At 37.2% G+C, this 23,744-nt stretch overlaps 4 protein-coding genes and 1 long non-coding RNA gene across 7 annotated transcripts; 4 read left to right on the plus strand and 1 right to left on the minus strand.

The window, feature by feature from the left end:
* Positions 1–114: 114 nt before the first annotated feature.
* Positions 115–3,967, plus strand: LOC100179675 (threonine synthase-like 2). The gene is made up of 11 exons (XM_002125656.5): positions 115–401; positions 696–806; positions 1,126–1,320; positions 1,471–1,623; positions 1,925–2,049; positions 2,360–2,456; positions 2,721–2,866; positions 2,923–3,048; positions 3,120–3,259; positions 3,321–3,455; positions 3,655–3,967. Exons 1-11 carry the CDS (start codon positions 290–292, stop codon positions 3,737–3,739), a joined length of 1,425 nt encoding a protein of 474 aa, XP_002125692.1. The 5' UTR covers positions 115–289; the 3' UTR covers positions 3,740–3,967.
* Positions 3,830–21,458, minus strand: LOC108949326. 3 transcript variants are annotated; one of them, XR_001974668.2, is made up of 5 exons: positions 21,370–21,458; positions 14,455–14,580; positions 13,674–13,792; positions 13,048–13,166; positions 3,830–4,684 (listed from the first exon to the last, which is right to left on the minus strand). It is a non-coding gene; the product is annotated as an uncharacterized LOC108949326 (long non-coding RNA). The 3 variants fall into 3 exon arrangements; XR_003395738.1 differs by lacking the exon at positions 3,830–4,684 and adding an exon at positions 8,970–9,059 and having other exon boundaries at positions 13,011–13,166; XR_003395739.1 differs by lacking the exon at positions 3,830–4,684 and adding an exon at positions 8,995–9,059.
* Positions 7,611–11,866, plus strand: LOC101241961 (CUB domain-containing protein 2-like). The gene is made up of 8 exons (XM_004225818.4): positions 7,611–7,777; positions 8,044–8,127; positions 8,599–8,737; positions 8,841–8,998; positions 9,933–10,034; positions 10,119–10,329; positions 10,412–10,513; positions 10,682–11,866. Exons 1-8 carry the CDS (start codon positions 7,705–7,707, stop codon positions 10,734–10,736), a joined length of 924 nt encoding a protein of 307 aa, XP_004225866.2. The 5' UTR covers positions 7,611–7,704; the 3' UTR covers positions 10,737–11,866.
* Positions 12,074–15,870, plus strand: LOC100175736 (jmjC domain-containing protein 7). Its single transcript, XM_002120923.5, has 7 exons — positions 12,074–12,749; positions 13,068–13,225; positions 13,659–13,828; positions 14,033–14,187; positions 14,516–14,686; positions 15,135–15,255; positions 15,525–15,870. The coding sequence occupies exons 1-7, from the start codon at positions 12,442–12,444 to the stop codon at positions 15,690–15,692; spliced, it is 1,251 nt and encodes a 416-aa protein (XP_002120959.3). The 5' UTR covers positions 12,074–12,441; the 3' UTR covers positions 15,693–15,870.
* Positions 19,276–22,652, plus strand: LOC100178054 (galactoside 3(4)-L-fucosyltransferase-like). The gene is made up of 4 exons (XM_002120842.5): positions 19,276–19,473; positions 19,791–19,970; positions 20,698–20,929; positions 21,715–22,652. Exons 1-4 carry the CDS (start codon positions 19,289–19,291, stop codon positions 22,285–22,287), a joined length of 1,170 nt encoding a protein of 389 aa, XP_002120878.5. The 5' UTR covers positions 19,276–19,288; the 3' UTR covers positions 22,288–22,652.
* The last annotated feature ends 1,092 nt before the right edge of the window (positions 22,653–23,744 follow it).

Raw genomic sequence — 23,744 nt, forward strand, 5'->3', positions numbered from 1 at the left:
CTACGATTCTTTAAATGTCAGGATTAGCAAATTAGTAATGCTGCACGTGATAAACCCGTGATAATGAGCATGTTCATTCAAGCATGAACGTTAGAAGAAGGAGCAAGGTAAACACAATCGAAATGACATCAATGCCCAGTGTATTTATGTATACGAGTATTCGCTTACGTATTGAACGTGGTAACATAAAACGCAGCAAAACGGTTAAAACCAACAGTAAGGATATTAAATCGCACCGAAAAAGTTCAACAGTAGGGACAGTTAGTACACCTGCTGCAAAAAAGAAAAAATGAGATTCGTAAGTACAAGGGGAAAAACCGTTGACATAACCTTCGAGGAAGCGTTATTTACTGCTTATACCGAAGATGGCGGATTGTTGATGCCAGAAACAATACCAAATAGTAAGTACATAGGTAATACACAAACATGGATACATGCATTAGCGGCTTGCCCAATAGTCTGTTTAAAAAGTTTTCTTTATTCTTCTAGGAGATATTTTTTAGTATTGCTTTTTGCGGGTTTTCGTGTAAACCATTTTGCCCTTATTTAATAAATATTATTATGGAAGTATCAAGTATTGATTGCAAAGAGCTTATGCACGCATTTCTGGGAAAAACCCAAACATTTTCTGGGAAAAAGCCAAACAAACACATTGCAAACATCAAACTGACATGACTGTTACATTAATTCTATAGTATCTCTTGCAACCCTACAACGTTGGAAAGGGTTAAGTTATGTGGAATTGGTGAAAGAAATTATTCCTTTGTTTGTGTCAACAACTGAAATATCTTTAAAAGAACAGCAAGGTTAGAGATTCTCCTGGTTTCTGTGCGTTTTGTTTGAATTATTGTAAAACTTCGAATAAATCAGCCTTAAATAAATGTCCTGCACATTTCATTAGCAAGAACTACATGTTGCGAGTGTTTCTTTATAGCCATGGCCCATAACTATAATTCCTGATATATAACCATAAACCAACTATACCTAATCTGATAGCTGTACAATTTTGGAGTAGAGGTTTATTATGCAATATGTGGCAATGCAAAAAGGAATCTGTATCCTTAGTGTTTTAGATATTCCACCAGACCTTTACCCGTGTGCTACTTGCGATAACTTTCTTTACAGAGTTAATAGATGCAGCTTTGTCTTCATTTGATATTCCTGATGCGCTGCGAATAGAAAGACTGACAAATGATTTAAATGTATTGGAGATGTGGCATGGAAAAACTTTAGCATTCAAGGATTTGGCAATGTCCTGCACCACCCAGTTTGTCAATTATTTTTTAAAGAAGCGAGACCGACATTTCACAGCAGTTGTTGGTATGTTATGGTCAACACACAAATAGTACCATACGATTACGATACTTCAATTAGGGAATTAATTTTTAAGTATTGGCAATAATTTCTGCTTTTTGAACCGTTTTACTTAAGCATTCTCAGATTTATATAATAAATGGTTCTTTTTTCCAGTCACTTCTGGTGATACCGGCAGCAGTGCAATGCAGAATTCTATTGGGTTGGATAACTTGGATATTATTGTAATGTTCGCATATCAAAAGATTGCGAAACTACAGGAACTCATGATGACAACAATTCAAGCTGATAACATGCATGTTTATGCAGGTGGACAATCTGAATGAATGTAACTTGCTTCATCCTCGCGTGCCTAGAAAGTCGTTATAACACTGGTGTTCTGTTTCATACACCTCGTGCCAGTTTACGAGTTACCATGTATGTTACTTTGTGGGTAAATATTTTTCTGTATTGTTGACAATTTAGACAACCCATTAGTGACCACTGGTTTGGAATTGCTGTGAAATGTCTTCCCCAAGAACACATACCCCCATCAACAGTGGCAAAGACATGCCTTGCTAGCTAATGCAATGTAGGCTACAATAACCTAATGACCATCCTTATGTGATAGTTGATGCAGCCAGTTCAGATGATGCTGATGAACTTGTGGAAAAGATTTTCACGGATCATAAGTTTGTCACTGAGCATTCTGTTGGAACACTTAACTCCCAGAACTGGTGTCGTATTATGGTACAGGTATGACAGGACATGGTGTATATATCTCAAGGTTTTGATACAAAACTGAAGAAATGATTTACAAATGGCTGGTTTTTTAACACAAAAATTTTTAGTCTTTAAAAAAAAAAATTTTGTTTTTTTAACACAAAAATTTTTAGTCTTTAAAAAAAAAAAATTTTTAGTCATTTTTTTTCATATAATTGATAATATAATTGTAGTCTCTGGTCACATATAGACAGTTGAGTTGATGTAAGATAAAAATTCAAGCACTAAATATCTGATGTTGGAGCTTAGTTTCTTGTGTTGTTCATCACTGTCTTTATTCCAGATAGTTCACCATGTTTATGCTTATCTACAAACTGCTAATGAAGTTGGTGAACCTGTGGACATCATCATCCCGGTTGGTGGATTTGGAAACACTACATGTATGTACATTTATATAATATTCAGTCAACGTGCACAGTTTGAATATTTTGTTTAGAAACAAAAAATGATAAGGTCCAAGCCTGTATTGATGCTAACGAAGGTCAATTTCAACACCATTTATAATTATTATTCATATTTACCTCCTGAATTCTATACTGAAACATGTCTGTTAATAAATATATGCACACTGACTTTCCACACATTATATAAATGCTATAAGATCGGTATTTTAAAAAAACAAAATAAATGTTTTTTTATCACAGCTTGCTTGATTGCTAAAAAAATGGGAATTCCTTTGGGGATTGTCTGCGTTTCAAACAAGAATGATTTTTTAAATCAAGTTCTAAAAACGGGTGTAATTGATCAGGCTCCTTCCCATCTTACACTCGCGCCAGCCATGGATATCGCAGTAAGACACTGTGTGTTTGAAGTCGGTTTTGGTGTTCACATTGAATTTTTCTTTAGTTCCCAATCAATTTTGAGCGAATTCTTTGGTTGTTGTCTGGAAGTGACGGAAAAATTGTTTCAAAGATAATGAAAGAGTTCAGGACTTCAGGTTCTACAACGCTGCCAACTGATTTGATGGAAAAGGTTTGATTATCTTACAACTTAAGTTGTAGTTTATGGCGAAAGGTATTGTTAGTATAATGTGTCAAAATCAGGTGAAATCCACCCTCCGATCCGCATCAGCAGGTGATGATGTAATTATTAATACAATACAACGCTGTTGGAAGGAAAACGAATATCACATCTGCCCACATACAGCTACTGCTGTTGCTTGTTTCTATGGATTGACAGAAGGGTGAATATAGGAGACACTTAATTTCCTTGTTACAGTTTCCTCATTTGCTTTTATTAAACAGATACAAACATTCCGGAAATTCAGCCATCTGTCTTGCTACAGCATCAGCTGCTAAATTCAGTGAAGCTGTCATAAAAGCTGGGTTGCCTCTGAAAAGATCACCAAGGATTGATGATCTGAATGAAAATGACGCCAGGTAACAAACATTTAGTTGCAAACGTAAATATCAGTGCGATATTTTATTTGGGGTAAAATAAGGGTTGTTGCTACACCCAGCAGGCTATAAGCCATTTATGTTTAAATATTTTTCTCATGTAAAAATCTATTGGTTCTTTGATGTCGCTAAACAACTTCCGAGGCTTTAAAAATATTAAAAAAGCTATTATTTATTACAGATACGAAAGGTTAAGGAAAGGCGATGATTGGCAAGAAATTCTACGCAAAAAGATTTGTTCAATAACAGCTCAATCAAAACGCTAAATATTTTTAAACGTTTTTTTCTATGCAGATTTTATCTTCAATCATGCTGCACTATTTCAAATACTGTGTATTTTAAAATACATCAAATTATTTATTGTTCTGAGAACATTTTATGCCTAATTTTTTTAAAACTGTACTTTTCTTGGTTTTATTTAATTGGATACAGCGTACTCTATACACACTATAAAGTTTATGTATATAAATAAATAAATGTAACATTCAGTCATTCATATGCATATAAATATGCTTGTTTGAATTTGTTTTGGTTTGCGTCACTTTGCCGGATTATATTTTTTTATTCAAGATACAAGACGCTTGGTGGAGCTAGATAGCCGAACAAATAGCAATAATTTGAACCAAATTTTCCAATAACGAAAAAGCAAGGATAAGAATAAAAAACACTTCGTTGTAACAAACGCTAACAGCGGAAAGCTGTACGAACACATGTATACGGTAAAGTTATTAGCATTTGCGGTAATCACAGTCTTTTCCTACTTACACAGTATTGCGCAAACGTTTATATCATTTGCAACGTAACTTAACCAACACCTCGCCCACTTAATTTACAGCACTTAATGATATAACTTTCCCACATTGACACTCTTACTGTTTATCGTTATTTCACCACGATTGCATATAAGTGACGTGGTACCACACCTTACATTCGTACAAACCAATAAAAGTATCATACAGTGGGGTAAAATGGGACACCTTTCCTTGTCCCGTTCGGTAGTAAACAAATAATATTTACAGGTTTATATAACCGTAGCTTCCCGACTGTTGCAGCATTGTTAATCGTTAAAAACACGATTAGAAAATTTAGTTGCTAACGATGTCCCATCTTACCCCACAGTATTATATATATCTACTTACTCACAGTAGATCGTTGCCTTTCTCCAATGAATGTTTTCCAAATTTAATTCCAAAAATACAATTATTTTTAACCTAAAAAACACATGTTACCATTACGCATTAATATAAACTTGAACAGTTTTAAACCAAACACATTTCATTTCTACATCCTTCATACATAAAGGTGTAAACAAGCTTGTCGGAACCGCATACCTAAAACAACGTCAACCCGACAAACTGAGAACAGCATGAATCAACGTATCGGTTGACCTCAGTACGCGTTAACTACAGTACGCCAATATCTGCCTCGAAATGCGTACGGCGTTGATTGGCAATTGACTATCGGTAAAAATGCCCCGGTAAACGTCATGAGTTAAACAGAGCGTTATCTATCGGTCTTACACTATGTTTATGCACTGCCTGCTAGAGATATCTCTATATAGTAAGCCATGGTTTTATGATGTTTCGCCAAATATTCCACGATCAAATGTAAATTGAAGAGGTAAAGTTCTTATGAACGCGATTCGGTCATTCTACTTTAGTTGCTGCGAACTAAACGCCGCACCAATCACGTAGGAAAGCGCATGAACAGCAGTAATTACACACGACGTTGGCTCAGGGCACATTACGCGTGGTTGCCGCACTTTTATAGAAATGAGAATGATGCGATTGCTCAAAGAATGTAAACTGTAGACGAAGTATTAATACAACTATACAGACACACGACTGGCAGGTGTTTCTCAAATTATTGTTTGTTTGTTGTTACAGCCGTGGTATTTATTAAAACATACCACAATTACTCGCTCTGTTGCAACCGTGACACGCTTTGTCACAACCAACGTTGCGTAGAAATTAAGCGGCTGGTACCCGTTGACACCTAATACATATAACCACAGCAGCAATATGGGATAAAACTTTGCTGGAAATTGAAGCTGCGTGTTTTCATTTCATTAACAGATTCATTCTCCGTGACAAAGACATGCATTATTTAGTTAACGCCGAGTTTTCCAGAGAACTTTATTTGTAAATTATTTTTTTCCTTTGTTTGTTTCTTATCGATTTGCATCGACTTTTGTGGGGTTGATTAAATGTACACACAAACAGAGAACAAAGTGCTGAAAACATGTGAAGTCAATGCTGTTTTATGTCCAATCCAAGAAGAGAAAACATCAAAAAACATGAACTTCGGCCAAAAAACGATGTGTAGAAATAAACTTGTGAATGCATGTAGTAGGGCGAGGGGAAAATGGGACACCTTTTTATTCTTTTATTTTATTTTATGTGCTAAAAAGTTAAAGGTATCCCGTTTTTCCCCATCCTACTTTATAAACGTTATATATGCATGTACCCAGCAAAACTTTTCCCGATTTATTCTGTATGAATAAAGATGTTTCGTTATACATAAAGAAGATACAAACAACAGTGACACCGTATAACACCAGGGCGTAAATTATTAATTTGCAATTGAAGATTAAGAACGACATCCTTGACAATTATGGCTGTGCGTCGTAAGTTGAGGAATTATAGCAAAAGCTGCCATATTTAATTCATCCTTGTATAAAATTACAGTCATTTAAATATAGGATTACGTGCTGGGGTCGCCTGTGTACATTTCAAGCTAATTCTCCACATAGTACTTTCATTGTGGGATAAATGGCCTAAATGGGCAATGCGAAATATAATTTCAATATACGGTGCAAAAACGTTTTCAGTTTAAATTTCGTATATTAGATTTGGCGCGAATAAAATATGCATTGCTTCACAAAGTATATAGTGCTGCATTACCAAAACTACGCACCTGATATTTTAACTTCCAATGTCCACAAGTCCAATAACGAATTACCCGAGACTGTTGAAGCTTCGGTCTCACACCAAATGCTTTACAAATTAAATGTAAGCCCAATGCGAAATAAACAAGTTGTCGATTTTAACTTAGCGCCAACAAACATCATTGAACGAATGTAACTTATTTATACTTGCGTAGTATAAATAAGTCGTTAGAATTCCATACACCTCGTGCACATACACATAACGACAGTCGTTGGAATTCCATACATCTCGTGCCAGCTTAATTACCAGTTACTATTTATATAACTTTACTTTACAATGCGTTATTTGAAGAAGCTTGTGCATGTTAGTACTGGTTGACGTCACGACGAGACTTCTTGTACATCGTTTTAATTCGCTTGTTTGGTGTCGCGACATGTCGTCTAATGGTTGCACCCAATTTGTATTACGTCATCTTTGGGAATAGATAAAACCGCAACGACCCAAACGCTAGAAAGAGGTGCCAAATAACATATTGGTATTGGTCCTTTTTAATATTTTAAAGGCTGTTTAAAGTTCCAGCACATGTGTTTCCGCACGTTAAATTGCGCCAGAACATCCATGAAACTCTTAAGTGCGAGGGAAAAACACGAAATTACGTTTAAGCCAGGCAGGACAGGGTTGAAACGGAAACGTCACTCAAACATAAACAATATAATGCAAGCCAATATTTGGAAGAAGTAGACGCCAACATACGAAAAGAGAAAGGTTTGGAAAACAACTAAAACTGATTGCTTGTAATCCCAGTTGCACTTCATAAAATATGCACGATCGCTGCTGTTGTATTCAAAGCACGCACGGGAATTGAACGCGAAGTGGTGTGCGAGGTTTTAAACGCAGTAAATAGCTTCGAGCGCCTGTTAACCGCAACCCCTGTGTGTATAACGCACTTCTTGCCGATCAAGAAGGCGGTTCAAATTGTCAGTACTTGAATCTCAGGGGTATTCCTTCATATCGTCGATACGCACCTGGTCATAAGGCGTCCTGCACTGAAGCGTAGAGAGCTACTCTCTTGGGCCCTTGAGTAAATTTCGATTGAAACGATTGAATAACGGTAAGTGTAGCGATCCGCCAACGATTGCTTTATCTGTTTACCTTGATGACCACTCATAAGTCGCTTTCTTTTCTGGATGGCTTTACCTTCTCCAGCGCTCGCCCAAGCAGAAGTCAATTTTAGTGATTCATAAAGAAGAGAGTTTATTATAGCGGGGATTGAATTTCAAACGTCGCCGGCAGCGAACACAGAAGCAGCTTTTTTAGAGCGGATAGCAGTCAACGTACAAGATATGTCATTAGGAAGAAAATGGAAACGAATTCGTTCATACTGGATTTTAATTTCTCTCACAATGGTCGCAAAATGTAAGTTATTTCATGTTTTGTTTTGGTATTTGGCTTTTTTTTAAGTGGATGCTGTTATGAAGTGGGTAAGGGAATGAACAGACGTTTGCACATACTCGTTAAGTCTGAATCTTTGTTATAGGATTAATGCTTGCTACTTATAAGCAAGTAGTACTTAAAATTAAATCTCAAGTGCAGAACGCTAAAGCGCACGCACAATACAGGACTACATACAATTAACTTAATAATAGCCGACCAACGTCAATTGGTACTTACACACAATTTAGGCCAGGGACTCGAGCATGATAACAGCGGAGGAATGGACTCGAACGACAACATTTGTGGAGGAGTAATTGTCAACAGGCGGAAAGGTTTGTGCTTTTGCTTTCGTAATTAATATAATTCCGTAAATTAAATATATTTATCAGTGTAAGAGAACCAAAACACAAACCGTAGCGATTATAGTCTAGATACGCCATTTTATCAAACGAAGCAATAGTTAAAGTAACGGAAGTTTTATTATAAGTAAGAAATAAAGGTCGTGTGATGTTACCAGAAAGATTTTAGCATGTTTTTGCTGTGTTCTGGATTCGTTTGTTTATTTTGTCAAATCCGTAATTATAAGTAAGACGGGAAGACCGACCGACTTGTTATGTCATTGCGGTGGTTTGTGTACAGTTCGTAATCTGCGACTGTGACGAGTTATCTTGAGTTCGTTGAAGCGGGAACACTAAACATGTTTCTGCACGCATGGGGGTCGACTTACAGTTGTCATAGGCAGTTGTCATAGTTAAGTTCCGATCTGCAACTTTAATCTCACACACACACGTATCTATCTATAGGTGTGATAGAGTCGCCCAACTATCCGATCCGATATCCGGAAAGAGCCCGCTGTGATTGGCTGATTCGGGCACCGAATGTTAATGACGTCATCGAACTACGTTTCATAGATATTCAAATCGAAACTTCAACTTTGTGTTTGTAAGTGAATGTTTATACAACCTAATCCAACTTTATCGCTAAAATCAACCACCAAACTCCATTGGATAGGGGGCAATTGACGGTTTCTGTTTTGGGTTTTCAGGTTCGATTACATTGAGATATCACACATCTTGGGCACGTCACCAAAACGATTCTGTTCGCCAGCGAGTGAAATAGTTCGATCCCGAGGCAACTTCGTCCACGTTCGCTTCGTCAGCGACAGCACGGACTCCAGGGCAGGATTCCGTATCGCTTTTCGTGGTAAGTAGCCAGCCCTGTCCCCTGACACACACCAGACCGAGGCAATGTCGTGTCGAGTTGTCTGAAATATCGATAAAATATGCTTGCGCCCGAGCACTTGTACCGGATCGATCGTTTATAAAAATCTTGCACCGGCGTAACTCTCTGCTTCGATCGCACCCTATTATCGTTTCACTTCGATCGCATTCGGTCGTTATCATTGCTAAGAAACGAACAAAATCCCTTCAACGTTCAATACCGCCTTACTTTAATCGTATAGGCTTTTAGTAGCTGTGACTATCGTATTCCGTCGTAATTATTCACAGTTATTCGTAATGGCGAGCAGTTTCTCCACGCATGACGTAACCGACCGACCACCGGGCTTATCGCCAGTGGCAATAAAGTGATGACACTACGACACAAGACAGTATTCTGTGTACAAGATTACACGCCCCCACCCGATTTTCTTATGGCGTAATGGCAATTTCGCGGCATCGTCGCCTGGTTATGTTTACAATGAGTAACGCAATCGGCGTCACAGGGAATTAATAATTAACAAGAGCCGCCATTAATATTTATGCCATGCCAGACGCAGGAAGTCACAAACTACGCTACTTACACGCTTTAATTTGTTTGCTGAAGGTATGGCTTTAGAAACATGAAACTTTTAAACCGCGATGCCAAACCGCGTTATGTATAGTATTGTGGAAGAAGATGGGACACCTCTAGCATATAATGTTCAAATATCCTGATCGTGTTTTGAACAACTAACAACGGTCTATATGGAAGTCGTGAGGATGCGATTTTATATTTTTTGAATGTTCTTTGTTTACTGCCAAATGGGCCAAGAAAATAGACCAAAAAACGGTGTCCCCCCAGCTGTACTATATACATACTGTATATGAATAATGCACCCACACAGTCGCTACAATTCTACATGCACTTTCTTTATCAGTATTGAAAGCCACAAGCACCTCTTATCAAACTACTGTTTCGATTCCCACAACGCCACAGTCCTACCATAAGGATACAAGCACAGCTTTGCAAATTACTTCAGGTAAGAGCAGAACGTCGATATATTAAGTGTTATAACTTGAACATACAGGATAAGATGTTTTATATGTTACTTATGTTTTGTTAGACGTACCTACAACTCAGAGTACAAAAGCGGTTACTTCACCGAGAGCGACTACGAGTTTACCACGTGATAGTACAACCATAGAAATAGTATACTCTACAACTGTGCCTCAGAGGATCAGCGATATCACTACCAACCAAAATAGATTTGAAATCCAAGAAAATAACGGCGTCGGTGATTATTTATCTTCAGATGCTTCACCCAGTGTTGACAGGTAAGCAGGAGCGTGAAATGTAAAGAGCATAATGCGACATAAATTCGTTTCGGTTGTTTCTAACGAGTTTTGATGCTTTTAGCGGGGAAAGCTTGAAATCGTGGCAAATTGTCCTGATCACCGTTACAGCGACCAGTTGCGTGGCGTTTGTTTCTTTTGTTGCATTTATCTACGTGGGCTTAAGGTAAGTTTTATAAAAATGTTCAAATATTAAACTCCAAACACGGAGTAAGTTTTAAAACATAAAAAATATCTATTTTGTTGCTCAGGACGCTGATGCTAAAAGTTCGTTTCATCCGTATAAAATAGGTTTTGGTATATCGTCTGATTTATTTACTGAATTTACCTACAGAAAGTCGACGTCATATCATAGAGGTTGTCTTCCCCATGCGAACGACTTCAGCTGAGGATAAATTATGGGAGAGAGAGTTTTTTCCACAGCGGTGGATACAAATAGTGTCCAAGCACCACCGAGGGATGGTTTACAAGCACTTTCACCAATATCATACACTCTGATCTACAGTTGCGTTGCGGTTGTCCTCTTCCTATTCGTTCTGTTTACTTTGTGGGTTATCGCCCAGTGCTGCGACAGAAATCGACCATTTGTGACTCGGAAAAGACTCGTAAACTCACATCACTTCCTACGAAGGAATCAAAGTATGTGCGAGCCTTTATATGGGAGCACTACTTGCATATCGACGTACGTGGAAGATGGGATTGGTTCAGTCGTCAATGCCTCGAACTCTGGTAAAGCAACTGTACCGGTGAGGTACATCAGCAACAGCGCGCCGAATTCGCCAGGTAGAATAACCCGCAGAGCAACTGAAAAGAGATGCTGCAAACGATGTGGAAGCGTGGTAACTAAAGATCGACTCAACAAACGAGAAATCGGCCGACAGAAAAGCGAGATAAAGCGACAGCGGCAGAAAGTCGCTCGATGTAAAAGCGAAATCAACCGAAGCCCCACTGCCAAGGACGCTTATCTTAATCGCAGTCGCAGCATGTATGAAAGTTGTGATCAACGTCCACAATCCTTTGCTGGCGACACCAGCTACCTCAAGGAGTTTATGCTGCCTGTAGGGGAACTTGGCAGTCAGGATTTCAGCAGTCGTCCAACCAGTTACCCGCGTACACATATGATACCGCGTGCGAAATGGGACGCAAGCTGTGTACTGGCTTTTATTCAGGAAACAAAACAGCAAGCTGGCCATACGGTTTGTAACGAAACCAGACAAATCAGACAATACGACAGCGGAGTTGCGACCCCAAGCGTTTCTTTCAATGGAAGCTTTAGATCCGAGCACGGCGAGCAGGAAAACCGTGGGTTCTCGTCACATCCAGATACCAGCAATGGTTCACTTTTCCCACCCCCACCCACCACAATTTTTCAAAATAGTTTTTAAAACTCGAATCCAAATATACTAAGCGATGGTGCTCATATACACACAACGGTTCACGATGCGTACTATGTCACTTGCTTTTCGTAACGTGCGGTTAGTTTACGTTTTATAATGAAACTTAGACTACGTGACCACAATCCATAGTTTGCAATGTACGTAAGTGGAAATTCAGCTGTACTTAAAACCAGGGAAATAATAAGAGTCGAGCCACTTCCTGGCAGCACAATTGTGCAGAGCATGGCTTCTTTACAGACGTAACTTTACGTCGTACTAAGCAGGTCGAGTTACAGCTAGTTAATTTAATAATCAGTGAAGTAAAGTTTATTTGACAGCGGCCTGCTTAAGTTAGGCAAACAAGTAGAGCGTTCGAAGCAATTCATATACTTGCACATTCTATGTGTTCATATTGGAAGATATTTCTTTATAAAAGAAGAAAGTTTTACTAAAAACTACATGAGGCTATAGTCAAACTAAAGCTGCTTTTTGGACTTTGATTCTATTTCGCAGTGATATAAAACCTATGGTTGGCAAACGGGAAAACGTCCATCAATAATCCAGACTACAGCATGTTATGAGTCACTAACAAGCAGAGTGCAATGCAGTATAGTCTAACTCCATATAGCTAGGTTGCTAACACATTTACGAATCAACGGCGTTGCGGTAAGGTCGATTGCAAAGTGTCATATAGCTTATTCAGCAAATATTTCAGTATATGTATAGTGTAGCTGTTGCTAAAATTATGGTTCCTCAATATAGGCATAGACAGAACATGAAGTTCGGTTTTGTAATTCTATACTGCGTTGTGCAACTAGCTGTTGTTGTTGTGGCAGATGACCCACCAGGTCACATGCAACCCATTGGTTCACACATGCCACCCATGCCTATAGAGGAAAGAGACGATCTCCCAAACCCAATCGAGTTTTACGATAATTACGTCAAACCTGGGGTACCAGTTGTGTTTAAAGGAATAGCAAAGAAGTTTCCTAACTTTAACGATATGAAGAGTGATGAATATTTAAGGTTAGATTTTTTTAAATGTTAATATGGTAGCCTACAGTGGGGGAATACGGGACCTTAGCACATAATATCCAAATGTTCTGATCGTGTTTTAAACAATTAACGACGGCCTATATGGGGGTTGTAAGGATATGACTTTTTAATTCTTTTAATGTTCTTTGTAAACAAATATTTTTACGACCCCAAACTCCCACACTGATGTATAAAAAACCGTTGATTATTGTTAAAAACACGAATATAAATAGTGTAATATTCAGTATTTACTGTAAAACGATATCCATCTCAGTCTTCTATATTTCACCTCATATTTCATTTTTGCAGAGAGAAACATGGTGACTTTGAAGTGTTAGTCGAAACAGCTAAGAAAGAAGATAGAAACAATCCTCCACGTACGATGAATTTATCAAACTATCTTTCCATCTATGAGAAAGAAGATGTTTATGTTGTGCAGACAATGTTTCCACCAGAAGCCTTTACAAGTAAGTTTGGATTTTATATTATTTTCCACTAAAATACTCCAGGGTAGGATGAGATACCTTTAGCACATAATAACTCATATATTCTACTCGTGTTATAAACAATTAACAACTTTCTTTTAAAGTCGTGAGGCTACGATTATATAGTAGGATAGGGGAAGTTGGGACACCTTTAAACTCCATTTTCTCGTCCCATGCAGTAGAGTAAACAGAGAACGTTCAAAAAATTGTAAAACTATATGCTCAAGACTTCCATAGACCGTTGTTAACTGTTTAAAACGCGGATATTATACGCCAAAGGTATCCCATCTTCCCTAACCCTACTATATATTTCTTTATTTACCACCAACTGAGTCTAAAAAAGATAATAAAACCATCTTATACCCCAACCTACAACACGTTATACACTACAGCAACCGTCTGCAATAATTTACAGAGGAAGCATTCGTACCGAAATGTCTTCTGTGCCAGGGATTCTTGGATCGACTGAATATGGTGATCATGTGGCTCTCATCCGGCGGTACAAAATCTGTCCTTCACAACGATTCGTTCGAAAATCTTAACTGTGTGCTTGATGGGACAAAGGAATTTGTCATGATTGACAGGGTAATAATATAATTCTGTGCAGATCCATGAAAACGAATTTTATAAGAGTAGAAAGTACTTTACAAAATGAAAATTCCTTTTCTTATGAGAGTAGAAATAACTTTAAAAAAACCTTTTCACTTTTAAGTATTGTGCTTATTTTATATTTTTACTATAGATTTTGAGCTTTCCTGATTAAAATTAAAAGAATACTCAATTTAACAGAAACATGCCGACCTCGTTCCCATCGATAATCCCGATAGGGGTTTTAGTTCAGTTGACGTTGAAAAAGTCGACATGCACAAGTACCCAACGTTAGGCAAATTACCTTGGTACATCGCGAATATGGAGGCAGGAGATTGCTTTTATATACCAAAGAAGTGAGTATATCTACAACCAATGTTCTCTACACGTATAATATATATAGTAGGGTGGGGTAAGATAGGACACATTTTTGTTCTACTTTCTTGTCCCATTTGGTAGTAAACAAAAAACATTCAAAGAATTTGTAAAACACAACCCCCACAAACCATTGTCAATTGTTTAAAACACGATCAGAATGTTTCTATATCATGTGCTACAGGTGTCCTATCTTCCCCTACAGTACTGTATATATTTAATGACTTATTTAATTATAAAAGTCCTACCAATAAAAATTGTTTACAAAGTATTCAGTTTTCTTGATCACATATCTTGCATTTATTTCAGTTGGTTTCATCACGTTAATTCTTCTCAAACTCGAAACTTAGCGATCAACATTTGGTGGAGAAGTTCTAAAGAATTTAAACATAGAGAAGAGTGTGAGAAAAGTCTCGCAGATATTCCAGAATATGACACGTTATGGAACTATCGCTTAAACAATGGCATCAAAATTGAAGAGTAAGTAAAACAAAAACCAGTTTGTTTTAAACAGTATACCTTCCCCAAAATTTACTTCCCAAACATAATATTCCCCCCCCCCCTCAAAAATATCTTTCTAAAACAAGTAAAAACTTCCCCAAACCGAAAGTAGGACACGCAATCAGTTTGTTTAATGTCGAAACGTTGTTCTATATTTAGAATCCAAGTCTATAGTGTTCATATAGTATAGGGGAAGGGGACACCTTTTAGCACATTATATCTATGAATATATTTTGATCGTGTTTTGAACAATTAACAACAATTTATGGGAGTCGTTAAGGCTCAGTTTTATATTTCTCTGAATGTTCTTCGTTTACTGCCAAAATGAACAAGGCAACAGATTAAAAAGTGTCCCATCTTCCCCCACTCTACTATATGTCTTACAAGCTGTATTTACCCCACCACAATAATAACGTGAATGTTTCAGTTTGGTATTTGCCGACGCCTTTTCGGAGAACGGCACAACCACGTTGATAAATCTTTTAAAAATAACTTATAAAACTCTTCCAAAAGAGATGGAAGCAAAACAGAAAAGGGAGGCTTTAGAGGTAATGTATTCTACTTTAACTAAATACGAACTTATATTTACACTTTAGAAATAAAGAGAGTTATAGCCTAGTACGTATAAAGGGTAAAATAATTCTTATTTTCATTCTTTTATCGTTCAATTAAGTGGTATAAAATCATTTACAGAATTTTGTTACAGTTTTAATTTATATTTGATGCCCAAAATTCCGGGGCCAGTAAAACGTATTTTCAAATTAAGGTGGTATGGAGAGACAACAATCATACTCAAATATCCAAATATTTATTTCAGAAACTACAAGAACTATTTTACCAAGCAGACGCAAACAAAGACAAACTACTGAGCAAGGATGAAATAACCTCGACGGCCAGCAGCTTAGTTCAAGATTTCTTGACTGATGAAGCTGTTCTTGAAGAAGAAGTCGATGAGTTGTACGACGAAGTAAAGGAGGAATTATAAAACGTTTCAAACAAATGAAATCATATATACTCATTGTCGAGGTTACGAGTTTCATGACATAGTTAAGATTATTGAACTGTTTTACACATTCATTTTTTGAGCTTAAGTTGTGTATAAGGTTCTATTACTTACAAATATGTTTGCGAGTGTGTCGAATTCGTTGTTTTGTGCAATAAAAGGTTGGTACTTGTTGGGTTATATAAACCATATCGCAAACGCACTCTATTTTTCGAAGAACGGAGGGTTTACAAAACGAAAAGACTGGTGGTAACGGTAAAACAAAAAAAAGAACAAAATAATGTTTTAAAATCTAGATAAAACTTCTTTTTCAATCCCACATGTACCCCATATATAGCCTGCAATGGCGTAAGGACTAACTCATATAGAACTAACGTATTTTTCAGGGTTCATATATAAGCAAACATTGATTTTTAATGAGTCCGAATATAATATCCCGCTATTTTTTAGACATGTGCACAAAGTTATCAGTTTAAAAGTGCGGCTACAGCCAACAAACCCAAACCTTAAGCGAACAAAGTTCGGAAGCAAATTTAAAACAACAATGACGCAATCTTTCCCCTAGTTACAGAATAAAAGCGTCGCCCGGTAGTTCCTATTCATAGAATTGTAATTACGCCGCATTGTGACTTATATACTGTATTGTGTGGGTCGTAGACGTATGTATGGCGGTTAGGAAAAATAAACAAGATGTTTTACAATGAGAAGTTATACTTTGTGGGTGAAAACTGTTATGGCCGTGGTTTATTAAACACAGAGTAAAGGCATCATAGAAACGTATCTTAAAAGGGCGGGTAAAGTCAAAGTATAAGGCCAAGCATTAAAGAATGCTTAGGCAAATATTAATATGTGTGTATATTTTTTATTATTAGAACTTAGAAGATTACCATACATATAGTAGAGTTGGGAAAGATGGGACACATTTAGCTCCTAATTTCCAAATATCTTGTTCGCGTTTTAAACAATTAACAACGGTCTACCGGAGTCGTGAGAATACGGTTTTATACTTTTTTGTATTTTTTGTTTAGTACTAAATGGGACGAGAAAATAGAATGAAAGATTGTCCCATCTCCCTCAACCCTACTATATGTTGCAATTGTATATGCTAACTTAATTGTGTCCATTTTGTATAACGGCTGTTGTGTTTCAAACACCTTGTTCTTGATTACAAGTTAAGTATGTAAGTTTGTCGGTAAATGTTTTTAACAAATTTTAATTTAGCCCGTTAGTATAACTTCTATAGATTGGAGCAAATGCGGTTAAGTGCCGGATTGGCAACAAAGGTTTTAGTGAAAAAATCAAATATTTGTCATCTTTTTGCCAAGTTACGTGACATAAAAAGAATACGATATTAATATTTGCTGAGCAGAAACAACACATAGTAAGTTAAGCAAGAGGCAGGTATATTTTATATTTTACTTAATCGTCTCATTTATAATCAAGGAGTATTTATACAATTCTAGTGGTGTGGGGGAAGATGAGACACCTCTAGCACAAAATATCCAAACATCCTGACCATTTTTTAACCAAATAATAACGGTCTATTAGAGTCGTGAGGATACGGTTTTATATTTCTTTGAATGTTTTTTGTTTACTACCATGCGGGACGAGAAAATAGTATGAAAAGGTGTCCCATCTTCCCCCATCCTACTATATATACTCGTAGCCCCCACGATTCGATACAGCGTTTTAAATTGTTCAAAACAAGATCAAGAAATATGAGATTTAAGTCCTAGCGGTGCCTTACCACACAATAGTAAGCCTTTAAAATTGGCAGTTGGAAACTACCGTTTTACAAAGACTATGTTTGAACACGGACGAACAAGTTTCTAAAAACAGGTACAGGTTTACAGTCTATATGCTATGAGGGGTATTTAACTCTCTTTAACTCCCTGAACAACTAAAAAATTTAAAACAAATTCTCAGGCCTAAGAAGGGAGTTGTTATAACACGATTAGGAAATCTAGGATATTATACGTGCTAACAGTATTACCCTATGGTATATACACACAACCTATTAGTGGTAAGCGTGTATAGCGCCATGTATTCCTCATACATGCAAGGATATTAACTGTATATAGCTTCAACGTATCAAGTATTTCCGCGTAAATTAGCCTCACTGTGGAGAGCCCATGTTTGATAGTATGGCCTGTAGAACAAAAAACACAACAAGTCACTGAACAGCCAAGCCCATATATTGTAGCAATGTAGCATATATCAAAGCGTAAGTTAAGTGTGGTTTATGAAGCGTAAAAGGGTGGGGGGTCTTTAGGAAACCGCGCCTGGAACCAATTTCAAGGTTTCTCGGGCCGTGAATTGTGAAAAGTTTTGTGCTACAAAACTATTACTGATTAACAATGTCTCGTAACGAATGTTTCAGTATGTGTTGCGTAAAGTCTAATATATAGTAGGGTAAGGAAAGATGGGACAAATTTCATTAAAATTTATCGTCCCATTGGGAAGTAAACAAAAAACATTCAAAGAATTATTAAACAATATTCTCATGACTCCCATTGACCGTTGTTAATTGTTTAAAACACGATATTTGGATACTATATGTCCCATTTTACCCCACAGTACTATGTTTGTTTTTTATTACATCAATACACCAGTAAGTACCGTATATAGCTATCAGAAACATTATAGGCTTATTCAAGTGTAGCCTACCGTACCAAAACAAGTTCTCGTAAGAACTCGTAACATAAAATCGCATTTACAATGCACCTAAATGTAGGGCTTGTAGAAAATACGTTATACGAGGTATCGCATTACGGATGCCTATCGTCGCCTTTTGTATTTTTGTAACTTTACTCAAAACGTTTAAACAGATTACATTGGCTGGGTGATGGTTTGGTAACTGTGGAATAAAAGGTTTAAGAGTGAAACAAATTCAAATAAGGTAATTTAACCGGGATTGGTAAATAAACTGGTATTTGATGCAAAAACTACAGCCAGACAGCAAAATCCATTCATAAAACCGCGACGTAATAATAAATTATAATGGGCATTGTTCGCGTCAATAGGCCTCTTATTTTCTGAGCAGTTTCGGTGTATTCCTAGGCCGTGTATTGAGTAGGCCATGCGCCTTCGCATATCCTGCACGTTATTTCCACTAACTGAGATGCAATAGATAGCAAGACTGTGACTGGAAGCAAAGATTTTCAAATGGTACTTGTTATGAAAAGAGAGTTTTACGATTGCCCATATAATAGAATGGGGAAAGATAGGACACATTTAGTGCGGAATATCCAAATATCCTGAACGTGTTTAAACATTTAACAACGGTCTATGGGAGTCGTAGGGATACGGATTTATATTTATTTGAATTTTCTTTGTTTACTACTAAATGTGACTAGTAAATAGAATGATAAGGTGTTCCATCTTCCCCCACCCTACTATATATTATACAACTTCGCATACGAAACAACGAAGGAAATTAGCAACAACGACAGTCGTTTAAAACAGGCGTAGGATAAAAACTATTTGAGGAAATGCGGCAAATAAAAAGCGTGGCTGCTAAATCTTCGAAAAGCCAGTAAATATTTTTTGTTGTTTATTTACAGACATGCTTATACACGATGAGACCCTACAGTATATCTCGATTACGTTATAGGAATTGTATGTTTGTGGGGATTACTTTGTCGGTGTCCTGTTGTACGTTTATTTTGATGATTACGTCACAGACTAACCCATTTGTTGGACACGTAAGCGAAAATCAACCAATCAGAACGGCGTTTGGAAGCTTTATACCATTCAAGAAAAGGTAAGAACATAAACTTAATGATTGCACGTTTTGCGACGTGTATGAATAACATGAATTGTACCTTATTTTTATACGGCGAGTCTACAAGAGATGTTATAACATGGGTGATCTCTTTCATACACCTCGTGTCCGCTTACAGGCTACCACGTATGTAACTTTGTTAGTGAATGATTTTTGGATGGCCGGTCAAGCCATAAAGGAGCAATTAGCGTTGAGTTTCTTGCCCCAAGATACATTCGCATGTCAGTATCGGGCTTCGAACCCACATCTATTTGGTTAATAGTTCTCACGTTTATACTATATATTTGTATCCATAGGAAAACAGTAATCTTGTCATGGCGTCGACCATGGGGGTATGCGTGGAAGGGCCATGCTGAGGGACATACGGTTGGGGAATGTGTTCTAACTTATGATAGGAGTCGAATCCAGGAAGCGGCTGCCGTTATATTTCATTACACGGCGCTAGATGAGGAAACATTGCCCTGGAAGCATTTCAGGTAGGAGTGCGAATCCGGCGCTGTGTTTATACCACAGAAATAAAAAAAGAATAGAACGCGCATCTCCAATGTCGGTAAAGGAGAGAGGTGATACACTCTCTCTCTCTTTTTTGCGAGTCGTTCCCGTTTACCAAAGTCAATATAGACGGTGCCGTTTACTATTGTAGTCAATGGAATCCAGGGCGTTTTATGTAGTTTTTTCGGTTTTTCTGTGGTTTATACTGAATAAAGATTTATAGTAGGGTGGGGAGAGATTGGACACCTTTTCATTCTATTTTCGTCCCATATGGTAATAACAAAAAACATTCAAAGAGTTAACCGTGAAAACACGATAACGGTAATTGAATATTATGTGCTAAAGGTGTCCCATCTTACCCCACAGCACTGTAGTTATCCTCCGGGGTTATTGCTGGTAGGTATCTTGTAAATGATCCCCAAGCCTGCCGAGACTAGAACCCTTTGGTATACACTGCATAATGTATTGTATATACGAGTTAGAAGTAAAGTCCTATATTGCAACACCCGGGACACTACAGCATATTCTCACTAATTGCTATCAGACCTCACATTTTATCTAAAAGTTACTTTATATTCGACAACAGTATGTAAGTCTATACAGTGTTTAAAGATCAACGGTTGTATATTCTTTTATATAAGGGTAAGGTCTTACGGAAAACAACTTATAAAACAATAAGCAAGTTTGTTAAAACACAAATTTATTTTTCAGGAAACCAAGTCAATACTACGTATTCTGGGCAATGGACAACCCCGCCTACATGCGAAACAACGAAAACTTTCATCCGAACCATTTCGATCGTGCGTTCATAAACTGGACTATGACGTACAGACTTATGTCGGACGTTTTTTATCCTTTCCTCAACATGGAGATGGCAAAAAATATTTTCTCAAGGGGGAGCGATTTTGTGGAAGAGAATTTAAAACATAAAGAAAAACTAGCCGTTAGTATTCTTCTCAATTATCATATATTACCATTTATTCTTGCTTAGCGATTTTTAACAGTTATAACGCAGGTGTCCATACTACACGTGTTATATGCTGACGTATAGTAAGTTGGGGGAGATGGGGCATCTTATTATTCTATTTTCGAGTCCCATTTGGTAGTAAACAAAGAATATTCAAAAAATTATAAAACCATATCCTTACGTCTCCCATAGACCGTTATTATTGTTTATCAGGATATTTAGATAGTATGTGCTAAAGATGTCCCATCCTCCCCCATCCTACTACACATGCATTTTCGCTTGTGTTATCTACCGTAAGGTTTGCAACTTATCACGGATTTGATAATGACTGCTACTTTGGAGGACATAGTACGACTATGTATTGAACCATAGTAACACATCTAACTCAATATACATACACACGTATTTCCACATACCTTTGTCCGTTTAGTTCGTGGTCTTCGTATTGACTTCTATGTACTATCTTTGCCTAACTATATTACTACAAACGTCATCACTATAAACGACACATGAAGATCTAAATAGTTTCGCTACCTAAACGAATGAAAGTTAAGAAATGCTTGCTGCTAGCATCTGCAACTTGTTGTTTACTAGCGTTGTACTGCCTGTGCACTATAGGCAGCAAATGAAATGCCGCAGAGAAAACGCGTGTTTGTAAAAGTCACTAATCAGCAGCAAACGCGCTCTGGAGCAAACGCGCTCTGAGAGGTGTTAACGAACACTGAGCATTAGGCGTATACTAACCAACTAATATATTCCAGCTTTGGGTGGTGAACGATTGCGAATTACTCCGAGGTTCCAAGTTACGAATGGAATACGCGAATGCTCTTGTGGAAGCTGGTCTGCCATTAGATAGATACGGTTGGTGTTTCAATAACAAGCAAGCTTATAAGAAACTAAGCGATGAAGTCTTGCTGTCGTACAAGTTCTATCTCGCATTTGAAGAGACACAGAACTGCATTGACTACTTGACTGATGAGTTTTGGGAAAAAGGCGTTCTGATGGGCCGAGTCCCAGTTGTTTGGGGGCCTACAAAAATGACGGTGGCCAGGCTCGCTCCACCTGGGTCTTATATCCACACAGACAACTTTGAAAGCCCGGCCAAGTTGGTTGAATATCTTTTATACCTTGATCAGAACGATGAAGCTTATTTAAAATACTTTGACTGGTATGTAAACCCGAATTCTGAAACAATAAGGGTCCAAGAACTTTATAAAATAACAGGTGAAGAATTATTGTGTCGTAAACTGCTTGATAATCCAAGACGGAAAGTAACGGGAGATATTTCTTATTTTCAATACGGACAAGATTGGGGAAAATGTATTGATTCTTGAGTTTATTATATAGGGTGCATTTTAAATGTTTATTCTATAACCGTGACGAGGCCCTATGGCGAGGCAAGACAGCGGAGACCTGTGGGATTCTGGCCAGAGTAGACATATCACTCAAAATGGGACCTTTGTTTTAAGAATTTATATGCAAGTTTCATTTCACTGTGAGTTTGATTTTTTTGCGGGTAGTTGTTATATAACGACTGTCGTTTACTATAACTTCTCTTTCTTTCGCCTTAGAGAACTATTGTGAACCTTGTTATACTGTGTGACTGAAAAGCTAGAATAAAAGTCAGTTGGTGGTAATACCGGGGTTGTAACGATTATTTTTTAAGCTTAAAGCAAGTTACATTCAATCGTTCAATCATTCTTTTTACCTATTTTTTTAAAAAATCCTTTTATTGTGGGGTCGTATCTGTGGTTATTTGTTTTGGCTTTTGCAAAAAAATATTTATGAACGTTATTCGTTGTATACGAAGCGTGGAAAAGGGATATAGTCAAATAATTTACCATTGTACGCCTGTTAAGCATAATATTAGGGTTTCTCGGGTCGTGTGCTATGAAACGATCTCAGACGTGCCGCAAAACTTTCTTTTACAACCTCTGTTGCGATTTAGTTGCGTATAGTAAGATGGGTGAAGATATATAGGACAGTTTATCAGACTTTTGTAATTTTCTTTATGCAGAACCCTTCAATGATAATCAAAAAATGTTACAGAATTATGCAGCAGTATTATCACAACTTTATAAAACGCGCGTCAGAGCCGATTAATGTTGGTAAATATTGAAAAAAATGCTAAATAGAAACAGTTTTTTTACACACAGGTGAAAAATACAATTTAGTAAGGTGCCAATTTTGAATGCTGGCTAAATCATAGTAAAGCCGATAAAATGTTGTAATTTGCGAGTGTGAATGATTAAACTAGATTTTTTACCTTCATAAAACAAGCTTGAATATTTCGTACAGTTATATGTAGTCTCATAAAACTAGTTTTAGTTTTGTAAAAAACTAAGATAGAAAATGGGCCGGGGCTCAATATGACTTTAATTTAGAATAATAACAACAACTTTATATTGTTTTAAAGGTACGTATATGAAGTTTACATGGCTAAGAAACTAGCACAGCCGAGAATTTCGGTTGGTTAACTATAAGCTGCAAAATATTGTTAATGTAAAAATATTTAAATTTGGTGTCCCATTCCCCCCCACATTGTAGTTTTGCAGGTTTTTATTGCCAAACTTTAGAAGATTTGCTTTTAATTTAATAAATTATACCTCAGATTCAAACAAAACATACTAATATAATAAAAAGATAAAATGAAATTATATCCGGAATTCGTCCGTTTTGTCTGTTTTGTTCGGATTTCGCTGCCGCATGCGGAACTCGGTATTGGGTTCGCATACGACTTCGCATGCCGGATACTGTGTACAGCCACTTTAAAGCGATACAAGTGCTGTGC

Source organism: Ciona intestinalis, chromosome 3 (assembly GCF_000224145.3).
Source record: "Ciona intestinalis chromosome 3, KH, whole genome shotgun sequence".
NCBI lineage: Eukaryota > Metazoa > Chordata > Ascidiacea > Phlebobranchia > Cionidae > Ciona > Ciona intestinalis.